This window comes from Anomaloglossus baeobatrachus, chromosome 2 (genome assembly GCF_048569485.1).
Source record: "Anomaloglossus baeobatrachus isolate aAnoBae1 chromosome 2, aAnoBae1.hap1, whole genome shotgun sequence".
NCBI classification, from domain to species: Eukaryota; Metazoa; Chordata; class Amphibia; order Anura; family Aromobatidae; genus Anomaloglossus; species Anomaloglossus baeobatrachus.
This window is the reverse complement of record NC_134354.1, coordinates 558,572,638-558,596,869: the sequence shown is the minus strand read 5'-3', so window position 1 is coordinate 558,596,869 and position 24,232 is coordinate 558,572,638. Positions and strand designations below refer to the sequence as shown.

The following is a 24,232-nucleotide window of genomic DNA, read 5'->3' as shown; positions in this document are numbered from 1 at the left end:
CCCTGTTTGTCTCACCTACCTTCTTGTTGTATTAGTGCAGTGGTAGGTTAAGTATACCTTACCTCTCACTCCCTAGCCTGGACTATAGTAGGGATTTTCAGGACTTCAGGTATTCCTGCTTGGCAACAGGTGAGGAACCTGTTTGGTGCCTGGTTAGGATTGCAGGGTACAGCGCCAGGTAAGGACAGGAGGTTTCCCATCTACTCTCTCACTAGTACCAGGGCCCACCGTTGTTACTGTATTCCCAGTGTCCCCCTTGTTGTGGTTTTGTTTAGGTGTGTTTTTCATTGTGTGTCAGACAACGGTCAGTCTGAACACGCCCGCCACATTTATTGCATTACAATGGCCTGTTCTTTATAATAAAACTGTAACTGGCATTTTATGGGGCACTAAATCTGTAACTACACACTGCCTTGCAGTTTTGAAGTGCTATGATTGATATATTAGGTTCCGTCTGCTATTATTTGGGTGTCAGGTCCTTAGAACTTTCATATATTCCCATAGTCAGACAGAGACAGAAGAGGACCCATGTGCAACAACAGTATGTGGGCCTTATGTTGGCGAATAGATCATCATAATGCAAAATTCCACCTGATTTGGGTGTGGAAATGGGCCCCCCTACCTCTCAGGCTCCTATGCAGCTGCACAAGTTACACCAAATATGTCCGTCTATGTAAATCCAATACACTGTAGCTGACACCACTATATTTGTTTAGTACTTTATTTTGGAAGCAAGGCCCGTAAAATTAACTAGCTCTATATTTTAGTGGCATACTGATGGACCTACATACCATTGATCAACTTATGTGGCCTCAAAGGGGTCCAATGTTAGGGGGCCACTTCCATCTACAAAGCAGATTGTGTCAGAGACATAAAGGGGTGCAGCTATTATGATGGGCAATTCAATTGTTACGCGCCCGTATACAGTTCTTCTACTGTCTTCTTCTGTCTGTATCCGCCCCCGAGCCAACTAATACATGTTACTAATCAGAAGCTTGAAGAACAATGACTGCTTCATGCCTACAATAGTGTGCTAGTGTGCTTTCATAGTGCTTCTAATAATACAAAGATGCCTTTCGATATCAAAATGAAGCCATAGATATATAAAGTTTCTCAAGTTTTTAGCTATATAATGGATTATAAAAAGTGACTCACCGATTAGTAGTAAAACTGCAAACAGAATCTGGAAAACGCTGTAGAGAAGCGGGAAGGTGAACATCAAACTAAGTTGCTCCGGAGTAAAGGAAAGCTGGATAATTGTGGTGCACAGTTGAGTATTTTGCATTCCTGTTTCCAATGAGACTGTTCGACATCTAAATGTATGACAAAAGAAAAAGAGAGTAAGCATATTGCGTAATGCATTTTACTATTGTCCAATATAAATGTTCAATCAATATATTGTGCTAATAAATTTATTACACTTTATTAACTTAAAATGTGCATTGTCGGCTAAATACATAATGCATTTGTGGCCACTGTGGTGTATGTACACTCAGAAGGTATGCACCTTGAGTGGCCAGAGTCTACATGGAGACTTAGGCATCAAACCTCCAAAGAGACCCATTCTAAAACAAAAATGTATATGCATGTTTTTTTCCTGTGACAATCCATGCAGGGAAAAATACTTAAGAGTTGTCCAAAGTCAAACTAAATTTGATTCTAAATCCCTACCTATTTAGTGCCATAATCTAAGCTGTTTTTTAATGCATGTATATTAAAAACTCCCTACAGTATTGTGTGTTGATGCTTAATTTGAAAATCTCAATGCTAACATCATTTTATAAACAACCATCTTGGCTATCTCATACATAAATTTGACTTGCAACGATTTATCATATAATTAGTTATGCATATTCTTGTCATGCCACTGCACTGTTACTGTTTTGCTCCTGGTGGTGGAAAAATATTTTTCTTCCTGTATACTATAAATTACAACTGGTTGTCACATTCCTTAATTATTGTGTGTTATTAAGTTGATTCCCAAGTGAAAGGTCACTGGTTTGAATCGAGGAGCAGCCATGAAGTAGATTTCCCAAGAAAAAAGAAACAGCATCATCCAGCTCATCGATAGTGGTCTCTCGGCCAAGAAAATTGTTAAACTGCATTATGTGAGTGCCATGACAGTTAGAAGATTGTAAAATGAAGTCCATCCATCCATTCAAAAGCCAAAAAGTGGACAGCCAGGCAAAATATCGGAGTCAAAAACTCGATGCAACACAAGGTCTATTCTGGCGCCACAAACATGGCAGTGGAGGTGGCTCGTATGCTTCATAATAGTGATATCACAGATGCATGTTACACAAGTCTGGAATGGTGGCCTAAAAAAAGAGATGAAAAAGCCTCGACTCCAATATTGTCATAAGAAGCGTCGGCTTCAGTTTGCAAAAAAAGGACTGAAAGTGGATAGTAGATGATTGGAAAAGGGTGATGAGTAAAGATGAGACAAAAATCAATAGACTAGGCTCTGATGGGTGCAAATGGACCTGGAAGTAACAAGGGAAAAATGGGCTAACGGATTGAGAAATTGAAGGAACTGTCAAGTTTGGTAGAGGAAGCCTGATGATATGGGGTTGTTTCATAGCCAAAGGTGTTGGATAACTTGACCAGGATCAATGGTGGTCTCAATGCTGAGCTATATGTGAGTATCTTACAAGAGTAGTTACTTCGTACACTCGAGTACTATGGGTATGAAAAGAACAACATAGTTTTCCAGAAGGACCACAACTCAAATAATATGTTCATATTTACGAAGAAGTGGTTCAATGACAATGAAATAGAGGTGCTGGATTTGCCAACTGTCTGCAGACCTCAACCCAATTGAACACTTGTGGGTAGAATTGAAGAAAAAGGTGTATATATACCCAAGTGATTCGACCAGTATGCATCAACATTGGGATTGGGAACGTGTAGAAGAGACCTGGGATCAGATTTCAGACAAGACATGCTTGAATCTGAGCAAGAGCATGCCCAGAAAGATTCAGTCAATGTTGAAAGCCAAAGGTGGATTTACAAAATAATAAAAATTAATATTTAGAATTTTAGGAGCAAACCAGTAACAATGCAGTGACATAACAAGAATCTACATAACTAATCATATGCTAAATAGTTGCAAGTCAAATTTATATATGAGATAGCCAAGATGATTGTCTCTAAAATGATGGTAGTCTCACGTTTGAAGCCATAGTGGATGGGGAGATATGAAGCCTGAAAGTCAAAAGTTCAAAACATTGTTACCCTTTTGCTTGTCAGTGTAAGTGTAGGTGTAAGAGTGCATATGTACCGCCCCGGTGCTCGGCCGGCTGCCGAGCCGCTCGGATCCATGCTCGTCGGTGGCTCAAGCTCCTCACGGACCCGGGGGTCACGTCGCTCTGCAAGGGGGTTGGCGCTACACGTAGGGACTTTGGTGGGGAGGTCCACGGCCGGAGCCGCAGTTGTTTGTAGGGATTTTGAGTTTGTGACGCCATCCACGGGTTGTGGTGAATGGATGGACACCACCGCTGCCATTGACTAGGCTCCCGGGGACAGTGTTACGCAGCTTGGTGTTGACCCCCTCCGTGTTGACCCCCTCCAAATACACCTCCAGGCTGTGTAAGGGCTATTTGACTAAGATGGAGAGTGATGGGGTGCTACGCCAGATGACCTGGCCTCCACAGTCACCAGACCTGAACCCAATCGAGATGGTTTGGTGTGAGCTGGACCGCAAAGTGAAGGCAAAAGGGCCAAGTGCTAGGCATCTCTGGGAACTCCTTCAAGACTGTTGGAAGACCATATCTGGTGACTACCTCTTGAAGCTCATCAAGAGAATGCCAAGAGTGTGCAAAGCAGTAATCAAAGCAAAAGGTGGCTACTTTGAAGAAGCTAGAATATAAGACATGTTTTCAGTTGTTTCACACTTTTTTGTTAAGTATTTCATTCCACATGTGTTAATTTATAGTTTTGATGCCTTCAATGTAAATCTATAATTTTCAGTCATGAAAATAAAGAAAACTCTTTGAATGAGAAGGCGTGTCCAAACTTTTAGTCTGTACTGTATGTGATGGAAAATTAATACTACACTTCACCCTGAAAATACCATCCCCACCATCAATGGTGGTGGCAGCAGCATGCTGGGCTGATGCTTTTCTTTAGTGGGGACAAGGAAGCCGGTCAGAGTTGATGGTAATATGGATGGACCTAAATGCAGGGCAATCCTGGAAGGAAAACCTGTTAGAGGCTGAAAAATACTTAAAACTGGGGTGTAGGTTCACCTTCTAGGTGGAAATTGGCCCTAAATGTACTGCCAGAAGTGCAATGGAATGATATAGATCAACACATACTCATGGGTTTGATTGGCCCATTCAAATTCCAGACCTAAATCTTTTTGGGTATCTGTGGCAAGACTTGAAAATTGCTATTCACAGACGCTCTCCTTCAAATCTCACCAAGCTAGAGCTATTTTGCAAAAAAAGAAAGTGCAAAAATGTCAGTCTCTAGATGTGCAAAGTTGGTAGACACATACTTACAAAGAATTTTAGTAATTGCAGTGAAAGGTGGTCCTACAAAGTATCGACTCAGGAGAACTGAATACAAATGCGTGTCACAATTTACAGATTTATATTTCTTAAATATTTAAAAAAGTGTATAATTTCTATTACACTTTACAAATACCTGTTTGTTTGTGTTAGTACTATATATCACATAAAATCCTAATAAAATACATTTAAATTTGTGAGTGTAACATGAAAAAATGTTCGTGGGTTTGAAATACTTTTTCAATGTACTTTATGGCACAGCAGTTTGGACATGGTAACACAGTTTTTGCTTAAATAGTGTGACATAGGCTATTATTAAAGAATGATATAGTGGTTTTCTATGTGCCTTGTTTATATCTGTTTTAGTTGATGTGCTATGTCTGGGTTGTCTACAGTACCTCTGATATTTTTTCCCTTATGCAGACTACCTTTCTCAATATACCAGAATCTCATCACATTGCTCTTGCTCCTATCTAATGGTCATAGTCATAGATCAGTATCCTATGTGATGTATATAGCAGCCTCAGGGTATATTTTATGTGATATATACAACAGTCTCAATATGTCCTATGTAATGCACACAGTCCAGTCTCAGTTTATCCTTTGTGATATACACAGCAGATGTATACAGCAGTCTTAGTGTATCCTATGTGATTTATACAGCAGAGTCTCAGTGCATCCTTTGTGATGTATACAGCAATCGCAGTGTTTCTTGCATATAATATATACAATAATCTCATTGTCTCCTGCGTGATGCATACAGCAGGCTCAATGTATACTCTCTGATGTACGTTATATAGCAGTATTAGTGTATCTTATATGATTTAATAGTAGTCTCAGTATATCCTATGTGATGTATATAGGAGAGTCTCAGTATCTCCTATGTGATGTATACAGCAGATACTCAGTGTATTATATGTAATTGAGATATATATATATATATATATATATATATATATATATATATCAGAGTGTAAGTGTATTGTTTGTGGTGTATATATCAGAGTCCCAGTGTATCCTGTGTTATGTATACAGTAGGCTTAGTATCTTCTATTTGATGTACACGGCAGAGTTTCAATTTATCCTATGTGATATATAGAGTAGTCTCAGTGTTTCCTTTGGGATCTACAGAGCAGAGTCTTAAAGTATTCTATGTGGTGTATAGAGTAGTCCCAGTGTATCCTATGTGATGTATGTAGTAGAGTCTCAGTGTATCCTTTGCTATGTATATGATAAAGAACTCAGTGTATCCTATGTCATGTATGTATACTGCAGAGTCTTAATGTCTCCTATGTGATGTATACAGCAGATTTTCAGTGTATCAAATGTAATTTATACAACAGAGTCTCAATGTCTCCTATGTGATGAATGCAGCAATCTCATTGTTTCCTCTATGATGTGTATAGCAGAGTCTCAGTATGACCATGTGATCAATGCAAAAGTGTCTCAATATAAACTGTGTGATGTGTACAGCAGAGTCTCAGTGTATCCTATGTAATGTATACAGCAATCTCAATTTCTCCTATGTGATGCATACATTAGAGTCTCAGTGAATCCTATGGGATGTATACAGCAGAGTCTCAATGTATTCTATGTGATGTAAGAGTAGTCTCAGAGTATCATGTGTGATTTATATAGTAGAGTATCGGTGCATCCTATGTGATATACACAACACAGTCTCAGTGTATCATATGTGATGTATACAGTAGTCTCAGTGTCTCCTGTGTGATGTACATAGCAGGGTCAGTGATGTATACTGTGTTCTTATAAGCATCAAAACAGGAGTTGTTGAGTAAAGAGTGGCAAGGCAGGTCCTGGATGCGAGTACAAATTTGGTTCTTTATTTAGGATCAATTAGGATGAACTTTTATGGTAGATGAGAGCTCATTTACTTTATAAAAAATGACATTACCTGCCCCATGACTGATTAGATATGTAAGCCAAGAGGAAGCCAAAAACAAAGCCTGCACCTGGAAACACTGTTGCTACAATCCACAATTTGGGGTCAATGTCCCATGAGCCTTTGTATAGAACTCCACCAATTACAGCTATAAGTACAATCAGGACTCCTCCTGTGATGGATCCTATCTGGAAGGTCAATAGCATTTGTTAGATGACAATAGATTAGTTGTAATTTTTGTGCATAACAACCATACGAAATAGACAAATGCAAAATTAGTGCTTATGATCAGGATGATCTGCCCTGTATATCCATACAAAGCATTCCTTCAGGAAGGATATATTATCTGATTCAATAACCAATCACTCAAGGAACCTTAAAATAACTACAACAAAATATAATGACAATTGGGGTCTACTCCTTGGCTTCAAGGTGCCATTATGAAGTCAATGCCATTATAAAGCCATAGACCGAGGGTACTGCTCTTCAACAGCATGTGCAGGTCCAAATCTCTCTTTCCTATGTAGTTATTACCCCAATAATGAATAATATTTGTTAAATTATTGCTTTTTTTCTGCTAAGTTCGAATCAATAAGTACAAGTATTCTAAGCAGAAGCCCAGCCTTTTAGACTTGATTCACACATAGCATTTAGGTGGACAGATATTTGCTTTTAAGCAATAGAAAAATATGTACATCTACCGTATGTACGTAGAGAACCCTAATTTACTAACATTTACTATGGCCAATTTATGACATTTGACTTTTCTGATAAGCCAGTCACAAAATATATGGCTGCAATTAAAGGGGTATGTTCCTTTTCTCTCTTCAGTAGAGCACTGCTGGCCGAGGGGCTCTGGAAAAGTCACAATTTGGACCAGAAAATTGTGCATTGGAATTAAATTTCCCTCTGTTCTTGAGAATGCAGAACATTTTTTAATAAGCAGTCAAATGCAAACTTGCTTGTTTTTAGAAACACTTTGCAATTTTGACCATTAAAGGGAACCTTTCAGGTGCAAAATGCACATGGAACCACGAGCAGTTCTGGGGGCATATTAGTAATCCCTGCCTCACCGTCCCTGTATACACTAGCATAGATAAAGAGATCTTTAGAAAAAGTATTTCTAAAGATCCTTTATGATATGCTAATGAGCGCAGGGACTAGTCACGTAGGGCGTTAGTTCCTGCGCTCATTCCGCCCTCTTAGCATGTTAGCACACCCACAGGGGCGTGCTAACATGCTATTCAATGCCCATTGCCTCTTTAGCGGTGATGCGCGTACCTGTGTCCGTTATCACTGCATCAGACACTGGGCAGTGTGCATGATTAGAAGTCTCGGCACTTCTGGTCATTCACACTAGACCTCTCTGACGCCGGGATGTGTACACCCGGCTTCATAGTGCGCATGACCGGAAGTGCGGTGACTTCTCATCATGCGCACTGCTCGGGGTCTGATATGGTGACAACAGACACAGGTATGCCCTGTGGGCATGTTAACATGTTAAGAAGGTGGAATGAGAGCAGGAACTAATGCCCTTGCGACTAGTCCCTTCGCTCATTAGTATATGAGAAAGGATCTTTAGAAATACTTTTTCTAAAGATCTCTTTATCTATGCTACTAGATGCAGGGACGGTTAGGCAGAGATTAGCAATATGCACCCAGAACTGCTTCTGGTACTGGGTGCATATTGCACCTGACAGGTTCCCTTTAATGAACATGGGCCAACACCTTTACCTTTCACACTTGTTAACATCAAATATTTTTTCTATACCACATTCAGTGAGAAACAGAGGTGTACGTTTTATGTGTTTTGTCTGTTTTATCCACTCTGTTTCTTTAACCTAGATTGGGACTAGTTTACCCGCTGCCCTGCACACTGGACAGGGTTGTGTTCAGGAAAAGACAGGGATAGATGGGGCATCGTGATGCTTATTCCTGTTTGTGACTGGTCTGTGATATACGGGAGTACAAACACAAAGTCATTTCAAATGACTGTGGGCACAACTGCTGGGTAACTTTGTAATAAACTTCAATGCCTCAGGAATAAGTTTATTTTATTAGTTAGATATACACAATCGATTTCAGAAATTGTTTAAACTAAAGGCCCCGTTACATGCTACGATTTATCTGATGATATGTCGTCGGGGTCATGGTTTTCGTGATGCACTTCCGTTATCGTTAGCGATGTCGTTGCATGTGACACCTACGTGTGACTCCGAACGATAGCAAATAGGTTGAAAATCGTTGATCATTGACACGTCGTTCAGTTTCAAAAGTATTGCTCGTCGTTTGGAACGCAGCAGACATATTGCAACATTTGACAGCCTGCCAACGACGAACAACATCCACACGACCGCCTTGGTCAAACAATATATTGCTGAACGATGTTGCGTTGTTTGTGAGATGTGTACATGTGACCGCTAATAAACTATGTGCGATCTCGGCAAATCGTAACTACGATCTGGGCGTGTCACATCGCTACTGAGATCGTCAGATAAATCGTAGCATGTAACGGGGCCTTAAGACATCACCATTGGAAAGCTATGTAAACAACTCCAAGGGGGAGCAATTTCACATAACTGAATGTTTTCAATGATGGAGGAATAGTGGAAATTAAATGTAAATATTTTCAAAACTTAAGATGTTGAATTCCTTAAAAAACTTAAGAGGGCTTTACACGCTGCAACATCGCTAGCAATGTCGTGAGCGATAGCACCCGTCCACGTCGGTGGCGCATCACGGGGTGATCGCTGCCGTAGTGAACAATATCACTACGGCAGCATCACACGCAATTACCTGTTCACCAACGTCGCTGTGGCCGCCGAACAATCTCTCCTTTAATGGGGATGTTCATTCGGCTTCAAAGCGGCGTCACTAAGCGGCCGCCTAATAGAAGCGGAGGGGCGGAAATGAGCGGCCGGAACATCCCACCCACCTCCTTCCTTCCTCATTGCCGGCGGCTGCAGGTGCGATGTTGTTCCTCGTTCCTGCAGTGTCACACATAGCCATGTGTGCTGCCGCAGGAACGACAAACAACCTGCGATCCAAACGAGGAACATTTTTTTAAAAATGAACGACATGTACACGACGAGCGATTTGACACCTTTTTGTCATCGTTACTGATCGTAAAAAGGTGTCACACACAACGACATCACTAACAAGGCCGGATGTGCGTCACCAACACCGTGACCCCGACGATATCTCGTTAGCAATATCGTTGTGTGTAAATGGGCCTTTAAATGTGTTACAAATAGAGTTGAGCGAGTACTTAACTATTCGTACTTGCTTTACTCATAACGAGTACTTTCTAATACTCGCGTATTCACTCTGAATAGCATGTGCAAAGCAAGTCAATGGTGAAAACTCACAAAGTAACGAGTAACCCGAATTCTGCACTGTTCGCTACTCGCACAAATAGTACAGCATTCGGGTTACTTGTTACTTTGCGAGTTTTTCCCCATTGACTTGCATTGCACACGCTATTTGGAATAAATTACGCGTGTATTAGGCCCTGTGCGCACTAGAAAATGGAATTTTCTTTAGAAAATTCCGCAGGCTCTGAAAGATTACTGCACCTGCAGCAAAAAACCGCAGCAAACCGCACCCGAAAACTGCAAGCGGTTTTACCGCGGTTTGCCTCGGTTTTACCGTGGTATTGCTGCGGTTTTGCCGCGGGTTGGTACATATGTTTGCCGTGGGTTGGTACATGTGTTTTAATGCATTCAATGCAATAAAGCACATTGAAAAAAAAATGTGTAATTTCCTTCTGATAGATAGCTAGATAGATAGATGGATAGATAGATAGATAGAATGATAGATAGATAGATAATAGAGGGATAGATTGAGAGATAGATAGATGGATAAATGGATAGATAAATGGATAGATGGATAGATAGATAATAGATAGATAGAATGATAGATAGATTGATAGATAGACAGATAGATAGATAGATAGATAGATAGATAATAGAGGGATAGATAATAAAGGGATAGATAGATAATAGAGGGATAGATAGATAATAGAGGGATAGATAGATAATAGAGGGATAGATAGAATGATGGATGGATAGATAGATAATAGAGGGATAGATAGATAGATAATAGAGGGATAGATAGATAGATAGATAGATAGAGGGATAGATAGATAGATAGGTAGATGGATAGATAGAATGATAGATAGATAATAGAGGAATAGATAGAGGGATAGATAGATAGATAGATAATAGAGGGATAGATTGAGAGATATTAGCTTTATTTCAGTTTGTGTTTCCCCCCACACGGTATTTCTCATACAGCAGTGACCCTGCGGTAGGGTCACTGCCGGTCAGTGACATCCCTATTACTGCTGGTGAGGCCCTGAGGTTCTCGTGAGCGGTGTTGTGTTGACATCACCGACCGTGAGAAATGACCTGGAGTTACCCCTGCAGTCTCGTTACGAGGCTGCTTTGAGTACTATGTGTCAGACGCGGCTGGATCAGTCTGCAAGCATTGTGGAACCTCTGTGGATTACGGTGGATTACGCCGGAGCTGGGTGTTTGGGGGGGTTAATAAAGTGGTGACAGAGGGGGCTTTTTGTGTTTTATTTCAAATAAAGGATTTTTTTGGGTGTATGTGTTTATTTAGTTTACTTACAGGTTAATCATGGAAGCTGTCTCATAGACGCCTGCAATGATTAACCTAAGACTTATGCTGGGTTCACACATAGCGACAGCGACAATGACGTCGCTGTTACGTCACCATTTTCTGTGACGTAACAGCGACCTTGTGTGTCGCTGTTATGATCGCTGCTTAGCTGTCAAACACAGTGACGCAGCAGCGATCATAACGTTGCTACATGTGCAGAGAGCCGCGCAAACTGCTTAGCGCTGGCTCCCTGCTCTCCTAGCTACAGTACACATCTGGTTAATTACCCGATGTGTACTGCAGCTACATGTGCAGAGAACAGGGAGCCAGCACTGGCAGCGTGAGAGAGGCGGAGGCTGGTAACGAAGGTAAATATCGGGTAACCACCTTGGTTACTTGATGTTTACCCTGGTTACAGCTTACCGCAGCTGCAAGATGCCAGCTCCTGCTCTCTGCTCGCTTCATTTCGTCGCTCTCTCGCTGTCACACACAGCGATGTGTGCGTCACAGCGGGAGAGCAACAATAAAAAAAACGAACCAGGGCTGTGTGTAACGAGCAGCGATCTCACAGCAGGGGCCAGATCGCTGCTCAGTGTCACACACAGCGAGATCGCTAATGAGGTCACTGCTGCGCCACAAAACCCGTGACTCAGGAGGGATCTCAGCAGCGATCTCGCTGTGTGTGAGGCACCCCTAAGTGGCAGCTATGGGCTGCCATTAACTCCTTATTGCCCCGACTGCCACCCCATCACGGCAATCGGGAAGAGCCGGTAACATGCCGGGACTGTCGCATAATGGATGTAACATTCTTGACTGCGGGGGGGGGGGGGGGATATTAACCATGGCCCTCGCCCTCCCCAGCCTGAGAATTGCTGCTGTGTGCTTACCTTTGCTGGATGGTAAAAATACAGAGGAGCCAACGCTTGTTTTCGTTTTTTATTTTTAATATGTATGTTTGATTTCTATGGGCATTGCATGTTTGTATGTGTCTGTCTGTGTGTGATATGTGTATGTTTACTCTGCTTTATTTCCTCTTCCTCTCCTAATGACATCACTTCCTTGCAAAACGCAGGGTAGTGATGAACATTATGTCCCGAAAAACGCGAAAGACCGCTGGAATAGCGCAGTAAAACCCAATGAAACGCATATAATTTGCTACCTGTGTTATTCCCTGCGGTATTTCATGATTACATTACAGTCAATTGAGTGAAATACCGTAGGTACGTGTGGAAAAGAAGTGACATGCAATTTTTTTTGCTGCAGAAAACATGCAGCAAAACCTGTAGGTGACAAAAACCGCAGTGGTGTGCGCACAGCATTTTTGTTTTACTATAGGTTTTGCTGGAGAAGGACTGCAGAAAGGTTTTGAACATTTTCTGCAGCAAAACATGCAGCAAAACCGCAGTAAAAACCACAGCATGCGCACAGGGCCTTAGACCGTGAATTGCAGAGTGACAGCGCGCCAGTAAAAGTGCCAGTAGTGCAAAAACAGTCCCGTCAAGGGTGACACACGTTTTGTGTATTTAAATCAGTACACTCCTTCAGACAGAAAGTCTACTTTATTATTTGTAAGCAGATATATTTTCTTTGCAATATTTAAAAAACATTTTTTTACTTGCCTTGAGGATTATCCTGGCTACGCGTGGCCATTTGTAATTAACAATCATTCCAATAGCAACTGGAACAACAAGACTAACTAAAGCAATACCTGCAACAAATGACATGGTTAATGTCTTAAATGACATATTTGTCTGTAAAATATTACAGCCACTGAAAATAAAAATAAGTAATAATAATAATGTACAGGTTGTCCAATAGTGAAAAATCCAAAATGAAAGGTTTGTTCCATGACGTTTATATTGATGACCTGTCTTTTTTGACACCTATAACCTCCATTGATGAGCAGTTCTCAGTGCCAATGGCAGCTGGATGTTTGCAGTTATGGAGCTGAACAGCACAGCCCTGTAAACTGTCCAATGGTTACTGTCAGCTTCTGACAAACCACTATTATTCATTTGTTGCAAATTACTAGTGAAGGAGGTGAAAGAATGAAAAACTAGTAGATGGAATTGTGCGATGAGCCTTTTGGCCACACCAAGTGTGTAATGAGCATGTATGGAAAACTTCACTTTCTGCAGAACAGAGACAGCGAACACCTAATATTAGAGATGGGTGAACTCGCAGATGTTCGGGTTTGGCGGGTCCATCTGGACACACACTCCAACGCGCTTTTCACAACCGCATCCTCAGGGAGTGACATGGAGGGGAGCAGTGAGCTCTGACGTGTCTCTGATTTCCGGTCAGGTGTGCAATCATGGCGGCGCCCTGTAGCAAGGTATCAGACTATTGATTAGTGCAATATGCGATTTCCTGACATAAAAAGGAGCTCACTGCTCCCCTCCATGTCACTCCCTGAGGAAGCGATTGTGAAACGTGCGTTGCAGTGTGTGGCGGGGGAGCAGTGTCATACTCAGTACACCATGGCATTAGGTTTGTTTACATGATGATATAATGGGGCAGTTTTCACTGATGATGCTATATACAAATTGTTGATTATTATGAATGGCTTAATGATAATTATGGGTGCATCATCTGTAAAGTGCCTTAATACTAATATATATTGAATTTGATATTTATTATCACTAGTATAGAGGTGAAAAATTCCCCATTTATGGTTGAGTGTTAATTCTATGGTTGCAGAGTATGACCTGCTTTCCATGCCTACAGTGGTTTTAATATTTTAATTTTGCCTATTGTGGTTTATGTTTTTATCTGTCATCAATAAAGACAATTAATACATTAAATAAATTAATTAATACATATTTTGATAAGGTTTGTTGTATTTATTGGGATATCATGTTTGGTTGATTTTTGAGGTATATCCTAATAGCTTTTTGGATATAAGTGAATTTTGGTACTTTCTTCTAATTTTTGGGTTACAGTTATACTTATACTGACTCTCCAGCGTAGCTGTCCCACTTCTTCTGGGTCTGCTCATTAGCTTTCATGCATATTCACTGCTTCCTCCGCCCACCCTCTGTGACAGCGTCTGTGATTGGCTGCAGTCAGACTGCCGGAGTGCCGGTGTCTGTGATTGGTTGTGAAGTGTAAAAATAAATAATTGGAAAAAAAAGACATAGGCTCCCCCCGTATATTGATACTCAGCACAGATAAAGCAGACATCTACAGGCTGCAGACAATAGCTGTGCGCGTAATCTTGGCTGTGTATCAAAATAAGAAGAACCCCATGTGGCTTTTTTAAATTATTTAAATAATTTTTTTAAAAAGTGTGCGCCCCCCCCAATTTTGATACCCAGCCAAGGTAAAGCGGACAACTTGTTGCTGGTATTCTCAGATTAAGGAGGCCCATGGTTATTGGCCCCTCCCATCTCAGCCTAAAAAATGGCAGCCCAGAGCTGCCCAAAATAGTTGCATCCATTAGATGTATCATTGAGATCTACTGGCAAAAAACCTTTGCCAGTAGATGCGGATTTGGTGCAGGAAATTTGTGTATAAATTCCAGCACCAAACCTGTATCTCCTGGCAGAAAACCCATGGTTTTGATGCTGTTTTGGTGCAGTTTTCTATCAGGAGAAACTTGCAGAAACCTGGTGTAGATATATTATTATTATTTATTATTATAGCGCCATTTATTCTATGGCGCTTTACAAGTGAAAGAGGGTATACGTACAACAATCATTAACAATACAAAACAGACTGGTATAGAAGGAGAGAGGACCCTGCCCGCGAGGGCTCACAGTCTACAGGCTGCAATATCGGTACCGATATCGCTAGCGAGCGTACCCGCCCCCGTCGGTTGTGCGACACGGGCAAATCGGTGTCCGTGGCGCACAATATCGCTAACACCCGTCACACGGACTTACCTTCCCTGCGACGTTGCTCTGGCTGGGCGAACCGCCTCCTTTTTAAGGGGTCGGTTCGTGCGGCGTCACAGCGACGTCACACGGCAGCCATCCAATAGCAGAGGAGCGGCAGAGATGAGGGGCCGGAACATGCCTCCCACCTCCTTCCTTGCTCATTGCCGGTGCAGCATCAATGATATTTTGAAAAGGAGCGACGTATCAACGAGCAACGATTTTTAACGTTTTTGCGTTCGTTGATTGTCGCTCCTTGGTGTGACACGTTGCAATGTCGCTAACGGCAACGGATGTGCGTCACTAACGACGTGACCCCGACGATATATCGTTAGCGATGTCGCAGCGTGTAAAGCACCCTTAAGACTGCATCTCCTGGTAGAAAGCCACACCTAAACTGCATTTTTTTGCCAAGAGATACAGATTTGGTGCTTAAATTTATACACCAAATTCCTGCACTAAATCTGCATTTCCTGGCAAAAAAATGCATTTTTTGCCTTCTCTAAGTTTTTCTAGGGACATTTTCTTTTTTCCCTGTGTGTTGCTGCCTACTTATGCTCGGACAGCATAGTGCTGGGGAAATAGTACATTTTCCTAGAGACAAATTTCTGGTAATGCCCAACTGAACTTACTAATTATAACTTGTACTTTGCAACCTAATATCACCACAATGGAGATGAGAAATTAGAAAATGAAAAACTATGTTTTATCCACCTCTGAAGACACTATTCAGTTATGTGGCCAGTTTAACATGCTAAAATTTGGGAAGGGTCCTCTTTAACAATCAAATAATTTTGTGGATAAACAGTTGTTTCTTCTACAAAATCTTTTCGCTTATTGTATTAAATACATGGTTTTGTTATGATGACTTTGGTATAGTGGGGAACGGGGGCTCCTAAGCTGTCCATCGAGCTAGGGGGCCTTATGCTTATTCTCAGGGATATTCGTAAAGGTGGAGAGGCCTCAGTTTCCTTCCTGACCCTGCTCATGACCAGTCCTGATCTAATTCCCCCACCTGCTCGCCAAGGGAGGGACAGAAGAGGAGTGTGTTAAAAAAACACAGAAAAAGACAGACAAGAGAAAAATTAAAACTCTTTCATGCAGCACACACACACACACACACACACACACACACATACACGATAAGAAAAGAGGAGATTCAGGAGGAAAACAACAGCTTAAATAGGAGGGGAGCAGATATGGTAGGCCTCCACACAAAATCTGATTAAGGCCCGTTTCACACGTCAGTGAAAAACACTGACGTTTTTCACTGGCGTGTAAAACACGCACATGTCCCTCCGTGTGCCTTGAATTACGGCACACGTGGGTTGTCTAAGTGCAATCTGGGCTCCGTTCTCCGTGGCCCGTGATTGCACTTAGAGATTAACTCACCTGTGCCCGCTCCCGCTCTCCATGGTGCTGAACGCTGCCGCGGTGCAGCATCCGGCCGGCGCTGACCCCCGCAGCAGCTGCTTCCGGGTCGGCTGTGTCGTGCATCATGAATATGCGCGACAGTAATCAGCCGGCTTAGAAGCAGCAGGGAGGACGGGCTGCAGAGGACATCGCTGGAGCCGGGTGAGTAAAAATGATTTTTATTTTAAAAGCATGTTTTTTTCTGTCACGTGTTTCACGGATCACACCACTGCGTGGTCCGTGGGACATCAGTGATGCCAGAAAAAAATGGACATGTCTCCGTGCGGCAATCACGGACTCGCGGAGACACGGAGACACGTGCAGTGAAAAATCACTGATGTGTGAGCAGACCCATTCATTGTAATGGGTCTGCGTATGTCAGTGATTCTGGTCCGTTTAAAAAAAAAGCACAAACGTACCAGAATCACTGACGTGTGAAAGGGGCCTAAAGGAGCAAGCAAACTAGCACAGATTAACTCTTGCTAGCCTGCCTATGAATCAGCACAAATCAAGTTGATACCTGAGTCTGTCTGTGTTGAAAACAGACACTGGAGAAACCATCGGGTGGAGTGTCATAATCTGTAACTTGAACAGAGTCAAATGCTTCCATGACAGTTGGAGAAAATTGAGCAAAACTCAGGCTTTGCTTGAGAAACAAATGTTTTTCAAATAAAATCAAGTACTTGCTTTATGGGCAATTTGAAAACCACACAAGCTACAGGTCACATCGCTATTGGCTGCTTCATTTAGCCTTAAGCGGGCTTTACACGCTACGATATCGTTAACGCATTATCGTCGGGGTCACGGTGTTTGAGACGCACATCCGGCGACATTAACGACATCGCAGCATGTGACATGTACGAGCGACCTTAGTTGATCGCAAAAGTGGCCAAAATCGTTCGCCACGGAAAGGTCGTCCTGAATAAAAAAATCGTTAATTGCTTATTAGCGATGTTGTTCGTCGTTCCTGCGGCACCACACATCGCTATGTGTGACACCGCAGGAGCGACGAACATCTCCTTACCTCCGTCCACTGGCAATGCGGAAGGAAGGAGGTGGGCGGGATATTACGTCCCGCTCATCTCCGCCCCTCCGCTTCTATTGGCCAGTCGCTTAGTGACACCGCAGTGACGTCGCTATGATGCCAAATGCACCACCCCTTGAGGGAGGTATTGTTCGGCGGTCATAGTGACGTCGCTGCACATTTATATGCATGTAACGCTGCTGTAGCAATAATGTTCACTACGGCAGTGATCACACAATATCGCACGTACGACGGGGGCGGGTGCTATCGCGCTCGACATCGCTAGCCGATGCTAGCGATGTCGCAGCGTGTAAAGCCCACTTTACTCATTGATTTTCATAATATTCAGAATAGAGCAGTGGGCAAACACTGACAGCGAAGGGCCCCTCTGCAGGTCTTGTGTTTGGCCCCATACCAAACTCGACTTAGGCTATGTGCACACTTTGCGTTTTCACCTGCGTTTCTGTAGCATTTTGATCTGTAGCGTTTTCATGCCAAAAGGCATGCGTTTTGATTTTCCATAATAGTCTATGGAAAATGGTGATTTCCTGACCGCACTTTGCGTTTCAAAACGCTGCGTTTAATTTGCATAATTTGTGGCAAAAACCATGCATTCAAAGAAGCAGCATATCAATTGTTTTTGCCATTTCTGCAGCGTTTTGCTAACATTGAAGTCAATGAGAAGTAGCAAAAAGCAACAAACATCAAAGTTCCAGCGTTTTACCTGCTTTTTAGCTGCAGAAACACTGCGTTTTAGATTACCAAAACGCATGCTTTTCTGACATTAAAATAATGGAATAATATGTCCCTTTACACACACACATAGTCCGACAATTAAATTAATGATAAATATAAAATTATTGCTATTTTACCGCTAAATAGTATAAAACCGCTATAATTATATGAAATAACTATTTTCTTTATTATTTCAATAAATATGAGTTCCTTTTTTTCCCTTTTTTCATTGTGTTTGACTGTTCTAACTTTGTTTAGCAGTGTCTTTATGTTCAAAACGCATCTGTCAAAACGCAATGGAAAAGCATGTAAAAAGCGCTATAAACGCGGCAAAAACGCGGTAAATACGCATGCGTTTTTAGCGCTATTTTGTGGTCAAAAGCAACTTTTGCAAAATCAATTACTGCCAGAGGGTGCGTTTTGAACTGCAAGTAGGACGTTGCAAAGTGCGGACATAGCCTTAAGCCCGCTACACACGCTTCAATATATCTCACAATCCGTCGTTGGGGTCAAGTTGTAAGTGACGCACATCCGGCATCGTTTGTGAGGTATCTGCGTGTGACATCTACGTGCGATCAGGATTGAACGCAAAACCGTTGATCACAAACACATTGTATCTTTGTCTAGAATTGAGCGTTTTGTTGCACGAACCTAGTCAATTGTAACGTGTGACATTCCTCATACAATTTTGGTGTCTGAGGCTATGTGCGCAGGTGTGCGCTCTGCACCGCAGCTTAAAAAAGGTCCACTTCAGAGCGCATCTGAAAAGCTGCGTTCTGAAGCGCCTCACAATGTCTGTCATTCACTAATCTCTGTCAGTCGGTCACTATCTCTGTCCCTCACTCTCTGTCCATGTCAGTCTATCCTCCTCTCTCATATACTCACCGATCCCCGATCCCCGGCGCTGCACGGCGTTCACACTGCTGCGGCGGCTTTTACTATTTTGAAAAAGCCGGCCGCCCATTAAACAATCTCGTATTCCCTGCTTTCCCCGCCCACCGGCGCCTATGATTGGTTACAGTGAGACACGCTCCCACTCTGAGTGACAGGTGTCACACTGCACCCAATCACAGCAGCCGGTGGGCGTGTCTATACTGTGTAGTGAAACAAATAATTAAATAATTAAAAAAAATGGCGTGCGGTCCCCCCAATTTTAAAACCAGCCAGATAAAGCCATACGGCTGAAGGCTGGTATTCTCAGGATGGGGAGCTCCACGTTATGGGGAGCCCCCCAGCCTAACAATATCAGCCAACAGCCGCCCAGAATTGCCGCATACATTAGATGCGACAGTTCTGGGACTCTACCCGGCTCTTCCCGATTTGCCCTGGTGCGTTGGCAAATCGGGGTAATAAGGAGTTATTGGCAGCCCATAGCTGCCACTAAATCCTAGATTAATCATGTCAGGCGTCTATGAGATACCTTCCATGATTAATCTGTAAATTACAGTAAATAAACACACACACCCGAAAAAGCCTTTATTAGAAATAAAAAACACTAACATATACCCTGGTTAACCACTTTAATCAGCCCCAAAAAGCCCTCCATGTCCGGCGTAATCCAGGATGGTCCAGCGTTGCATCCAGCGCTGCTACATGGAGGTGACCGGAGCTGCAGCAGACACAGCCGCTCCGGTCACCTCCACACAGCAACTGAAGACAGCCGTGCGATCAGCTGAGCTGTCACTGAGGTTACCCGCTATCACTGGATACAGCGGTGGCCGCGGGTAACCTCAGTGACAGCTCAGCTGATTGCGCTACTCACCTCAGTTGCTGCGTGGAGGTGAGAGGAGCGGCGGTGAGTAGCGCGATCAGCTGAGCTGTCACTGAGGTTACCCGTGGCCACTGCTGGATCCAGTGACAGCGGGTAACCTCAGTGACAGCTCAGCTGATCGCACGGCTGTCTTCAGTTGCTGTGTGGAGGTGACAGGAGCGGCGGTGTCTGCTGCAGCTCCGGTCACCTCCATGCAGCAGCGATGGATGCGACGCTGGAGCATCCTGGATTCCGCCGGACATGGAGGGCTTTTTGGGGCTGATTAAAGTGGTTAACCAGGGTATATGTTAGTGTTTTTTATTTCTAATAAAAGCTTTTTCGGGCGTGTGTGTTTATTTACTGTAATTTACAGATTAATCATGGAAGGTATCTCATAGACGCCTGACATGATTAATCTAGGATTTAGTGGCAGCTATGGGCTGCCAATAACTCCTTATTACCCCGATTTGCCAACGCACCAGGGCAAATCGGGAAGAGCCGGGTACAGTGCCAGAACTGTCGCATCTAATGTATGCGGCAATTCTGGGCGGCTGTTGGCTGATATTGTTAGGCTGGGGGGCTCCCCATAACGTGGAGCTCCCCATCCTGAGAATACCAGCCTTCAGCCGTATGGCTTTATCTGGCTGGTTTTAAAATTGGGGGGGACCGCACGCCGTTTTTTTTAATTATTTAATTATTTATTTCACTACACAGTATAGACACGCCCACCGGCTGCTGTGATTGGGTGCAGTGTGACACCTGTCACTCAGCGTGGGGGCGTGTCTCACTGTAACCAATCATAGGCGCCGGTGGGCGGGGAAAGCAGGGAATACGAGATTGTTTAATGGGCGGCCGGCTTTTTCAAAATAGTAAAAGCCGCCGCAGCAGTGTGAATGCTGTGCAGCGCCGGGTATCGGGGATCGGGGATCAGTGAGTATGAGAGAGGGCTGCTAACTTCAGTCACTCGGGGGATTAGCGGTCACCGGTGAGCCCTTCACAGGTGACCGCTAATCAGGATGCGACACAGATAGAGCCGCAGCATGACAATGAAGTCGGGTGAAGTTCACCCGAGTTCATTCTGACAGTGCGGCTCTGTCTGTGTCTGCTGTCATCTGCCATTCAGCTCTGCTACATGGCTGTCTGTGTCTGCTGTCAGCGGCCATGTAGCAGAGCTGAATGGCAGATGACATAGTAAAAACGCATCCCTACACATTACGCACGCTTGTCAAGTCAATAAATAAAAAAAAAAGGTGCCCAATGCATACGTCACAGAACACATGATCTAAAGGATCGCACATAAAATTGATCAATTTAACATAGACTACTAACGCTCGTGTGACAGCAAATGAACGACCTACGTGCAATCTCATAAGATCCCATATGCAACCTGGGCGTGTCACATCGCAAATGCGATTGTACAACTAATTGCAACGTGTAAAGCAGGCTTTAGACTCCGTCCATGTAATCAAATGCACATATACATGCATATTCACTATAGGCATAATATGATAAAATAGGCACATGCTAATACTTAGTACTCACGTATTAGCACATTACATTACAGTTACACATGCGGTATTTCTACCCCTGAGGCCCCCTTCACATATCCGTGTTTCCGGTACATGTGATGTACATTTCCACAAGTATTGGAGACACAGACACACGTAGACCCATTAAAGTCAATGGGTTTGTTCACACTTCTGTGTTTTGACATGGACTGTGTGTGTCCATGTGGAGCACACGAGTGACCATGTGCTCCTCATGGTGACATGTCCATTTTTGGCCAGCACACTGTCACACTAAAGCTGGGTTCACACATAGCGACAGCGACAATGACGTCGCTGTTACGTCACCATTTTCTGTGACGTAACAGCGACCTTGTAAGTCGCTGTTATGATCGCTGCTTAGCTGTCAAACACAGCAGAAGCAGCAGCGATCATAACGACACGCGTCGCTGTGCTACATGTGCAGAGAGCAGGGAGCCGCGCACACTGCTTAGCGCTGACTCCTTGCACTCCTAGCTACAGTACACATTGGGTTAACTACCCGATGTGTACTGCAGCTACATGTGCAGAGAGCAGGGAGCCGGCACTGGCAGCAAGAGCGGCGGACGCTGGTAACGAAGGTAAATATCGGGTAACCAGGGAAAGGTCTTCCCTTGGTTACCCAATGTTTACCGTGGTTACAGCTTACTGCAGCTGCCAGACACCGGCTCCTGCTCCCTGCTCGCTTCATTTTGTCGCTCTCTCGCTGTCCCACACAGCGATGTTTGCATCACAGCAGGAGAGCGACGACCAAAAAGTGAAGCTGGACATTCAGCAACGACCGGCGACCTCACAGCAGGGTCCAGGTCATTGCTGGATGTCACACACAGCGACAGTGACGGGACGTCGCTGCAACGTCACAGAAAATGGTGACGTAGCAGTGACGTCGTTGTCGTCATCGTCGCTTTGTGTGACACCACCCTAACCGCACACTGATGTGATCTGCGTGACATATATCAGAGGACACCTCACTGAAATTATCTGGATTTTTATAGTTCCCTGTCTCCAGTGCTGCTGTGTCTGGTGCTGCTGTTGCTTACGGGTCTTGCTCATTATGCCTCATGAATATTCACTGCACTGCCTGTTCACCCAGAAGTAAGTGTGACAATAGCGCCAGAGACAGCAATGCCAGAGACAGGTAAGTATACAACTTTATGCTGTCTGTGTGCTAACCGGATGTCACACACATAGCACACGGACAGCACACTGATGACACACTGATACATGGATGGCCCACGGAACTCCACAATAAAGCGTTCAAAACATTTGTTTTTTATACGAACGTGTAAAGGGGGCCTAACATGGAGCACCAAACTTTGCTACAGTTCTTTAATGAAAATACAGTGTAATTTTTTACTACTCTGCTGTCAATCATGCCTGAGGCTTCTTAAAGGTAAGGTGTTGCTTTTTTATTTCTGTTTTAATAATAGTGATTATGAAATCAAGTATTTATAATATAAAATTAAATTCACTGTTTATTTAGTTTTTTTAATTCTAGTTTTACTGAAACACTGGTGGGGGCTGCCATCTTGGATTTGCTGTGGATAACGACAGGTAGGGTATGTGCGCACGTTGCTTTTTACCTGCTTTTTACCTGCTTTTTTGCTGCTTTTTCAACTGCAGCGTTTAATGCCAAAATGGTTGTGTTCTGCTTTTCAAGCAAAGTCTATGGGAATTTGGGTTTCTTGTCCGCACTTTGCAGTTCAAACTGCAGCCTTCTTGTTGCAGAACTTTGGTCAAAAACTCAGCTTTGCAGTGCAAAACCCAAATGGCAAAAACAATTGACATGTTGCTTCTTTGAAAAGCTGAGTTTTTGACCAAAGTTCTGCCACAAAAAGGCAGCATTTTGAACAACATAGTGTGAACAAGAAACCCAAATTCCCATAGACTTTGCTTGAATAGAAGAACACATCCATTTTGGCATTAAACAGCGCAGAAGAAAAAGCAGCAAAAAAGCAGGTAAAGAGCAGGTAAAAAGCAACGTGCGCACATACCCTTACTCACTTCAAATACGGCAGCACCCTCGGCATAGAAGACAGTTGTCGGGCTTCGACCCCTATACTTAACACAGAGACAGTTTCTGCTGTGAACTGGACAAGCTCCCTGGGCTGTCCAGGTCACAGCAGAGGAAAGAGATCACCGCCATCTTTGTGGAGCTCACAGTGTATGCTGTGTGCTGCACTTTCCCCCTGTCATCCGTGTGGGTTGTGTGAGTACCGGCACCGGGCCGCCACCGCGGCCCTAGCCCCCGTCGCCCTCCCCGCCACCGCCCCTCCTCCCCGCCTCGCTCTCCCTACCCCACCGCCTATGCAGCTGTCCTCAGTGACACTTTAGACATTAGGATCACTTTGCGGTCACCATTAATATTCCCTTATCCTTTTGGAAACACCCAGATTGGGAGGGGGAGCTGTGACATCACACACAGGAGAGCAGATTCCGCTCACTTTTACTGCAGCTGTAATGTGAGGTAGTTGTACAGTAGTTCTACAGTAGGATTACAGCAGCTGCTCCCCCTAGTGTTTAAGAGTGGAAAATATCAAACTTTTACATTTTTTTTTATATTTTGCTCAATTAAAAAAAATAATAATATTTAAACAAAACATTAAAATATTAATACTTTACATTTTTTCAGTTATTGAATTTTTTTTGAGGAAACCTTCCCTTTAAAGCAGACATGCACAACTTCTAAGGAGGCAATGGAAACAATGTGCGATGTTTCCTTTTGTAGCATTAGCAAAAGTGTAATTTTTGTAATATCCTAATAAATTCTCTATTAGCATTTTTGCCTAGGTAATTAATTATATCTGATATTACATTGTGTAATGCACACTACTTACCAATACTGTCATAAGGAATA

The 24,232-nt window shown here is 43.3% G+C and overlaps 1 protein-coding gene across 1 annotated transcript in view; it reads right to left on the bottom strand.

Annotated features, from left to right (window-relative positions):
• LOC142289898 (ileal sodium/bile acid cotransporter-like) overlaps window positions 1–24,232 on the bottom strand; it is a 33,044-nt gene that overhangs the window by 4,076 nt on the left and 4,736 nt on the right. The window contains exons 2-4 of the mRNA XM_075333838.1: window positions 12,654–12,804; window positions 6,424–6,599; window positions 1,156–1,313 (exon numbers count right to left, since the gene is read on the bottom strand). Coding sequence (XP_075189953.1) covers window positions 1,156–1,313; window positions 6,424–6,599; window positions 12,654–12,804 — 485 coding nt within the window. The remainder of the gene's footprint in view (window positions 1–1,155; window positions 1,314–6,423; window positions 6,600–12,653; window positions 12,805–24,232) is intronic.